The 8,351-nt window shown below is 46.0% G+C and overlaps 1 protein-coding gene across 2 annotated transcripts; it reads right to left on the bottom strand.

Moving 5' to 3' along the window:
• LOC8075898 (adenine phosphoribosyltransferase 2) lies at nt 524–7,044 on the bottom strand. 2 transcript variants are annotated; one of them, XM_021463907.1, is made up of 7 exons: nt 6,600–7,044; nt 6,316–6,426; nt 4,599–4,691; nt 4,090–4,239; nt 2,591–2,649; nt 1,146–1,215; nt 524–898 (listed from the first exon to the last, which is right to left on the bottom strand). In XM_021463907.1, the coding sequence occupies exons 1-6, from the start codon at nt 6,763–6,765 to the stop codon at nt 1,159–1,161; spliced, it is 636 nt and encodes a 211-aa protein (XP_021319582.1). In that variant the 5' UTR covers nt 6,766–7,044; the 3' UTR covers nt 524–898; nt 1,146–1,158. The 2 variants fall into 2 exon arrangements, with proteins under 2 accessions (XP_021319582.1, XP_002446754.1); XM_002446709.2 differs by having other exon boundaries at nt 1,141–1,215; nt 6,600–7,031.

Below are 8,351 nucleotides of genomic sequence, written 5' to 3'. Positions count from 1 at the left end.
TTGGCTGATAAGCCATGACATAAAGTACTGTTAGCTGATTTATTGTGAGAGAAAAAATATTACTGAATAACTGATAAATCCGGCTGATGAGCTCAAACAAAGAGCCTCAAATTTTTTTGCAAATGTGAACAGTAATACTTTCGTTTGTATTTGATAAATTTTGTCCAATTATAGACTAAATAGACTTAAAAGATTCGTCTCTCAAATTACATTTAAACTGTATAATTAGTTACTTTTTTACCAATATTTAATATTTCATGCATATGCCGTAAGATTCGATGTGACGGAGAATCTAAACATTTTACAAAATATTTAGAGAAGTAAACAAGGCCAAAACTTTCCTGGGTACTACTAGTATCTGATCAGGTGGAGTACAACTGCACAGTAGCATATTCCTTGGGAGCTCCAATATATAGTAGTATTGGGAAACTTATGTCCTCCGTCCTTGGCATTACGTATGATTGCTCTTCTTCCAGGATTGAACAGTCTTTTAGGCAAAACAAGCAGCACAGGAACGTGGATGTGTAGTAAAGTTTACCATAGAATTGAATCTGCACAGAAAAAAAAAAGACAATTCTGGTAGAAAACTGAGCAGCAGCATAAGTTCCTCCTTCTCTGGCTAACACTGATGATGTTCCTGGCAGGAAGTCGGGAATAGCTACAAACTCTCTTCAGCCATGGCTACTAAAAATACTACTAGACGTTACGTGCTACAAAAGTACAGTGACTACGTTTCACCCAAACCCAATGCATCTCACACTCTCCATGAAGATACATGACATCTGGCCTTGGCCTCAACACAGATTACTGTGGAGTTCTCGGTGCGCATTCCACCTTGCTTGCGCGTGCAAATGAATGAAGTTGTGAGCTTCTTTGGAGGGGAAGATAGAAAGCTTTTCTGAAAAGGTCACAAGACAGAAATTGGCATTGGTAACTATACATGGTTTAAGGCTGTGCGCTACTGCTGCTGCTGTTCATCAGGAAATCAAATTTGATTCCATGAGGTGATCTTTTAGCAAAGCTCGAATTTGCAAACTTGCCTAGCTTTGTAATTTCATGATATGTTCAAAATCACTAATACTGAAGGGTTGAATGATGAGAGAAGTTTCAAGTATAAAGGAGCTTAAGAGCAGTACTTGCCTGACCATTTACTGCGTCCTATTTGCGGGACTCCACCAGGATGTAAACTGGTTTCCCGTTGAGCTTGTAGAAATCCTGCACGTAAAAAAAAAAAAAAACTCAGTAGTAGATATATATACACCTTGCTATGCCTGTCTTTCGTAAGAAATGAAAAAACTGAACCAACCGAGGTGAAAAAATAGTTATCCTTATCTAAATTATTCCCATTGAAGTATTGAACAGGCAGACTTGGGTGGACTAGGGTCTAGGGCACTAGGCTTCCACAACCCTCTCTATTTCATCATATATGGAAACATCAAGGGGCTGTTTGGTTGCTAACCACAATTTGCCACACTTTACCGTAGGCAAGTTTGACCAAGTTGGCAAGTGTTTGGTTGACAACTAAGCTTAGGCATGATTCTTTTGGGCTCCACATCATAGAGTTTAAAAGTGTGGCAAGATTCCTTTAGGTTTGGCAAAGTGTCGCAACCAATTTGCTAGCCACACTTTTTGTGGCTTGCCACACTTATCTAAAGTTAGTTGTGGTAAACTATGGCTAGCAACCAAACATCCCAAAGTCATGCTTGCCTACATATGCTAGATTCCAAAGAGCTCAAGCTTATACATAGGTCTTGTTTAGTTCTCAAAAAGATTTGCAAAATTTTTCAGATTCTCCATCACATCAAATCTTGCGGCATATGTATGGAGTATTAAATATAGATAGAAACAATAACTAATTAGCAACCAAACATCCCAAAGTCATGCTTGCCTACATATGCTAGATTCCAAAGAGCTCAGCTTATACATAGGTCTTGTTTAGTTCTCAAAAAAAAATTACAAAATTTTTCAGATTCCCCATCACATCGAATCTTACGGCATATGTATGGAGCATTAAATATAGATAAAAACAATAATTAATTATACAGTTTGCCTATAATTTGCGAGACAAATCTTTTGAGCCTAGTTAAACCATAATTAGACAATATTTGTTAAATACAAACGAAAATGTTACGGTGCTCATTTTGCCAAAATTTTTGAAACTAAACAAGGCCATATTCCTTTTGTTGTGGCCAATGGCTATCAGCTAACCTATCCATAGGAAAAATACAAGGTAAGCTGTTCTTGTAGCCCTGACCACATATGCACCTATCTGTCACTGAAGTTACATCCTACAGATAAAATAGGTCTTTTGACCTTAAGGTTCTCGGTTTTACTCGTAGGAGGAAACATTGTCAGCTAGCTGGCATCATTTCATTTATTAAAAATCTGCAGTCACATGTACTAGTTTTTTTTAAAAAAAAAAAAACACTGGTCGTGTTCTATTGCGCCTTTCCTCCCTCAGACTGAGGTCGAATACTGCTTCAGTTTCCTTTAGCTAACTAAAGTGCATGTAAGGAGCATATTGGTGGACCTTGAGAAAAAGCAATATATTATATTTTGGTAACTTTTCTGAACGAACTTATATTTGTACCTTAAACTTGGGAAGCCCAATGAGGCATGCACACTCAACCACGTTAGCTCCTGCGCGCTCTGGAAATGCAAATAGTATCAGCAGTCATGGAAAGGCTAGTGCTTTCTTTCTAGTAACTCATGATATAACTGAGAACACAGTATGTAAACACCACAACCTATGCACAAGCACGAATATTGTAAAGATCAATAGCATGCAACAGTCTACACACAAACAACATTTTGTAATTTGATGGATAAAAAGAGGAAGGGAAGATAGTTGAAAACTTCTAACATAGTGGTATATCCATTGTTTCCTTATTCCTTGAGACACGAGTGCTCAATTCCTATCCATGAACTTTTTGCTTGTAACATCAAGTAAATGAGATGGTGCATCCAGTCTCATTGAAATCATGCCTATAGTAATTAGCTACCCCATAGAGCGTATCATTCAGACAAGATTTTGTCCTATGATGAATAAACAGCTTGTCCTCCTTATGGACAAACTTCGTTTATAGTCAAAAGAACATGATGTCCTCCACTCTACATGTCATCACGAAGTTGTTGAGATGCTTCTCAACACCACAAGATACTCGATACATCTTTTTTACGCAACCATCTCTGAACTACTACACAAGTACAACCTCAATCAACCTTTTTTCCATATAACCTGTACTACACTTATCTTTTTTTTTCCTTTAAATTTCTCGCTCTAGGATCAATAAATCACTGGTGAAAAGATTTTCTTTGCTCATAAATGGAAATCTCGAGTGATAGGTTTAAGTTTTATGTTGGAAAAAATGTTTCCCCTACGTAATCTAGGGTCCAGGAAGCCTCGTGAAAATCCCTTGTAAACAGTTTATGTAATATAGGTATCAGCACTATAAGTCAATAAAAATCAGGTGGGGTACACTCCCCCCATTGAAGTTTTCCACAAAAAAAAACATGATTAAATTAGCAGCTGATGATTGATTGAAGAGCACAGAGTGTTTGATTTCTGTGCACTAATGGTTTGTTCTAATACTCAACTGATATACTCCACACAGCTAAAACATAAAGATGTTAGAATAGCATCTTTGCATTAAACCTATGAACAAATGGGGGAAGTTCCAACAGTACAGGGATTATGTCAGAAGAAATATAAGTGCAATAGTAGTGCTTTTGAGGTCTTCCGTTATTATTAGTACTACCAGACAATAAACATCAACCAGAAAGATATGTGTCACACCTATCCAAATATTTTTTTATGCTGATTTCGTTACATATTTTAGAGCACTAATGCTAATAAACAACCATGCAAATTTGATGGTTTGCATCCACATATATATCATATTCAACTAAACCGACTTAGGAGCAACTAGGTGGCTTTATATATTAACAAGACAATAGGCATCCAAATTTGCCAGACTTAATTTAGGTGTGGTATGGCGTACATTACACCGTCAACCAACTATATGCTAGGTTCGGCTGCCTGAAATATATATCATATTAAACATATCATGTACTTAATAAGTTACTAACCAAGAAGTCTTATTGCAGCAGAAAGAGTTCCTCCAGTTGCAACCAAATCATCAACAACCACTACACGCTCCCCGGGTTCAATAGCTCCAACATGCATCTCCAAACAATCCATTCCATACTCAAGTACATAACTTTCAGAAAATACCTCACCTACAATGTTATAAAAGCAACAATTATTATATGTAGAAACTTTAACAAAACTGCACATTACAATATGAGTCTAGCTAGTTACGGTTTTCTTTCGAAGAAATTACAGTTAATATTACTTATATAATGATACTTCCACATAGTAACAATCCCATGGCATGTTGTTTACCATGTGGCATGCATATATTGGTATCTTTGGGTTTCACGGTGAACTAAAAAGTGACAGATCCATATATCATAATTGTTTTTGCCGATGTGTTTGCTATATATGTCATGATATGGTCTAGAGTATATAGCATATGATGTCATATTCATTTTCGGGGTCAAAGTTTTGTTCGTATTTACATCTCCAGCCACATCACCTGGAAGCTTCTTAGGTTTGCGTAGTGGTATGAACTTTGCTCCTATGGCTAGCGCAATGGCTGGGCCAAAGATGAATCCTCTAGCTTCAATGCCTACCAAAACATGAAAAAATCGTCACATGATAATTGATTTTGAGAGGACATGAAGTTAGATTTGAACATAATTATGCATGGCTACGGTAAAAAATACTTTCAGACAATCCTCATGACATCAAAAGAGTAACTTGAATAGTTGATATTGATAACATCAAGTAACACAGAAAAAACCATAATGACTTTAAATAGAAGAGAAATCAAAGGCTGCAAAAATAGAGGTCGTCCTAGACAGTGCCGTTCAAGAAGATGCCAATGAAGCACCAGACAAGCTGTTTTTTTTTTATGAAGATGAAGCAAATCCTCGGAGCAACCGCTACAGTCCACCACACAAGTGATGCTCTACTTTGGCAGCTGTCAAGACCAACAGGAGATCACTGTGCACATGCAGAGCCCCGCACGGGACCAGGCCATGCGCAGATCACAGGACTAGGAGGACTAGGAAGCGAGGACAAATCACAACGAAAGCGCGACCACATCTCGGCGTCCGAGAACGGGGTCGAGCCGACACCGCATGTGCACGACCGCAGCCGTTCGATCAGGATCGCGTCGCGGCGGCGCCCCCACCACGGCGCCCGCCACCACCACCACCACCGCGCCGGCCGGTCCCCGCCCCGGCGCACACGAGGCACGTCCCACTCGCACAGTCGCTACTCGTGAGATCGCTTCGCGCCGAGCTGAGCTTTGATCGACCGATCCCGCCCAATCAGCAGCCGTCGACATGCCCTCCGATCCTGGCATTGAATGCGCGGATTCCGCTGGACCACCGAACCGAGGCAAACAAAAACCCCGGCGGCCCCCAGCAGGGCAGCAGGGACGCCGTGGCGCGGCCCGGCCGGACACGAGACAGGACCCAGCGGCTCAGCCCTGACGCGAGACCATTGCCGTCATGCCGTGGCCCCCCAAGCGGCCATAAACCAACGCACACGCCCGCACGTAGTACTAGCTAGCGAGCAGATGGTCCTCGTCGACCTGCCCTCCCAGCTGAGCTCGGCGGCATTGGACCCCTGAATTTATTACGCAGGGCCAGATAGAACGTCACATGAATACTAGATGATGAGAGAGGACTACTAGTAGAATGGTAGTATCAGCATATTTTATGACTTGGTATCAACATTGAACTCACCAAGTACCCAACCCAACTGCTGTACAGGTGCAGCTGCTTTGGATTTATTTATTTTAACTGTAAACATCAGGAGTAGATTGTAGTATTTGCAGGCGAGAGCGAGCGAGAGATTAAAAAAAAATGCGTAGGTGGAGGTGGTGGTGGTGAGTGATGACATGACCTGATCGGCTGATCACAACGAACGAGCGACAAAGCGTGGGGGACAAAAGGAGCACGGAAGATCTGCCCCAAAGATATTACGGAATCTCAGAACACCACCGCGCCGCGCACGCCCAGTGCCCCCGCCAGCGTCAGGCGGCAACTGACGACAGCACAACACCGAGCGGCCGGCGGCCGCAGGAGGGTCATTAAGGAAAAGTGAACGGCCGGCGCCAGTGGTGGTGGTGGTGGTGGTCGCGAGCAGGCAGGCGCCGCGGGCATGCAGGCGGCGGGTGGCTCCGCTTGTCATGATGAACCAATGATGATGACAGTGGCTTGCTCGATGGTCGATTTTTTTACCTGCGACGGCGGCGATGCCCATGCCGCGGTAGCGCTCGACGAACATGTCCACGGCGTCCTTGAACACGCCCGGCCGCAGCAGCAGCTCCGTGATGTCGTTGAACATGATCCCTGCATGCACGCGAAAGAATGGAATGGAATGAAGAAATGAACCCGTGTTCTTCCGCGTTCTTCATTGCCGTGTGCGCGTGCGTGCCCGATCGAGGCCTCGCGCCGCGCGCGGTTTCGTGCGAGTCAACCGAATGATTGTGTTGGAGACGAGGGGGGTGCGCGCGGGGACGGACCTGGCTTGGGGAAGTGGGGGACGACGCGGATGGCGTCGGAAATGCCCTGCAGGCGCGGGTCCGCGGCGCCAAGGCTCTTCCCCTTGGCCGCCGCGGCCGCCTCGTCCACCGCCATGGCGTGGTTGCCGCCGCCGCCGCCGATCTTGTTGTTCTCCTGCTCCCCCATATCCACGAGCTCAAACCGATCGATCGAGGCTACGGCGGATACAAGAAGATCACTGCCGGCTAATAGCCCCTGCCCTCACGACCTGGATATGAGCTATGGCTGTTTGCTTGTTCCCTGAGCTCGATCCTCAGCTCAGCTCCTCCTCCCGCTGATCTCCAGCTGTCGCTTTGAGCGGCAGCTATAAATAAACATGGCAAGCCAAGACCACAGGTACAGCCGCGGGGTGGCCGTAGCAAGCACCAAGGGATGTGTACGTGACAGTGAGAGCGAGGGTTAAGACTCCATCTTGTTATCCTTGGATTGGAAACCGGCCGCCGGGACCACCATTGCGCCGTGTTTACTCTAGTCTAGTAGAGATTAGAGAAGGCGAGCCCAAAGCCTTGTTCTCTTGCTGGTCAGTCAGTGCCCAGTGGCCAAACCCCTTTCTCCGTTTCTCTCTCCCCCCGCCCGACCCCTCTCTGTGCTGTTCACGAGCCGGAGCCAGTAGTAGCCGTGCCAGCATTGGGGATTTTGGCAACAGTTGCTACCTCGACTAGCCTGCCGTGGTTGCCGCTGTGACCAAATCTTATGCCAGATTTTGCCTGAAGCTAGCGCCCAAACGCCAACAGTGTCACAGCAGCACCTATGCTAGCCCGGCCGGAGGAACCTTGCCTACTAGCCCTTGCATGGCTGAATAGAGCTTGCATGCTTGAGGTGTCAAGACGTGAGTAGGCGACCGAGGGATAGGATCCGATGCTCGCCCCCAGCTGCTGCCCTGGATCACCGCATGACTTTTCCTCGTACGGAATGACTCGCGTGACACGTCTGCGCATTGCCCCGCGCAGGGTAGTTGATGTATGGGGTGCACGGTGCACCATGTGTACGCTGAACACTGGTAGTAATGCCAGGTTCAGATGGCAACAACATGGCATGTGTTGACAAAGGAAGTGATTTTTACTGCAAGACGTATTACATCTTCCACCAATATTGTGGACTTTTAGATTAATTAGCTCCAGAGGCATCGGATTTTGGACGGTGCCAAATTGATGGGAATCAGCCGGCCGGTATAGTGCCACTACTACTGCATTAGGTGTGGCTAATGCTAAGCTTGTGGTCTAGCGGAGCAAATCTGCCCGCACGATCCCGTCCAACAGTGCCCGCACTGACGCCGCGGATTTGTTGGCAGCTCCGGAATCGCGTCTTTTCACCGAATCATCGCCATGTGATTAGCATGACTGCATGTACTGCACCCTGTAAGCTGTAGCTGTAGTACACCTCCTACCACGCGCGAGGGCACAGTACCAGCAGCAGTACCTGCTCGGCTGCATGCGCGCCCGCCCGGCCTACGACCTCCGGCCTCGCCGTCTCGGCCGGCCCATCACCGCAGAGGCCTGCCGCTGCTGGCTGCGGCTGAGCCTTATCCACAGCGCCCGTAGCGGCAGCTAGGCGTCGTAGCCTGTGTGGACTGTGGACCGCGCCGGGGACACACAGCGGAATGCACGACCGCGACGGGATCGGCATCCGCGACCGCAACGGAACGGGAAGCGCGACTCCGCGAGCGAGCGGCAACAGGAGAGGCCATACGGGAGAGTCGGCGCAGAGGATGG

This window comes from Sorghum bicolor, chromosome 6 (genome assembly GCF_000003195.3).
Source record: "Sorghum bicolor cultivar BTx623 chromosome 6, Sorghum_bicolor_NCBIv3, whole genome shotgun sequence".
NCBI classification, from domain to species: Eukaryota; Viridiplantae; Streptophyta; class Magnoliopsida; order Poales; family Poaceae; genus Sorghum; species Sorghum bicolor.
Note: the sequence above shows the minus strand (reverse complement) of the source record. Positions and strands in the feature narration are given on the sequence as shown.

What these genes read in the sequence shown, in the direction of transcription:
- LOC8075898 (XM_021463907.1), bottom strand. Translation starts at nt 6,765, where the DNA reads ATGGGGGAGCAGGAGAACAACAAGATCGGCGGCGGCGGCGGCAACCAC. An exon ending in GGGCATCGCCGCCGTCGCAG is followed by an intron (nt 4,692 to 6,315) that starts GTAAAAAAATCG and finishes ATGTTTTGGTAG; the next exon opens with GCATTGAAGCTAGAGGATTC. An exon ending in TTGGGCTTCCCAAGTTTAAG is followed by an intron (nt 1,216 to 2,590) that starts GTACAAATATAA and finishes TTTTACGTGCAG; the next exon opens with GATTTCTACAAGCTCAACGG.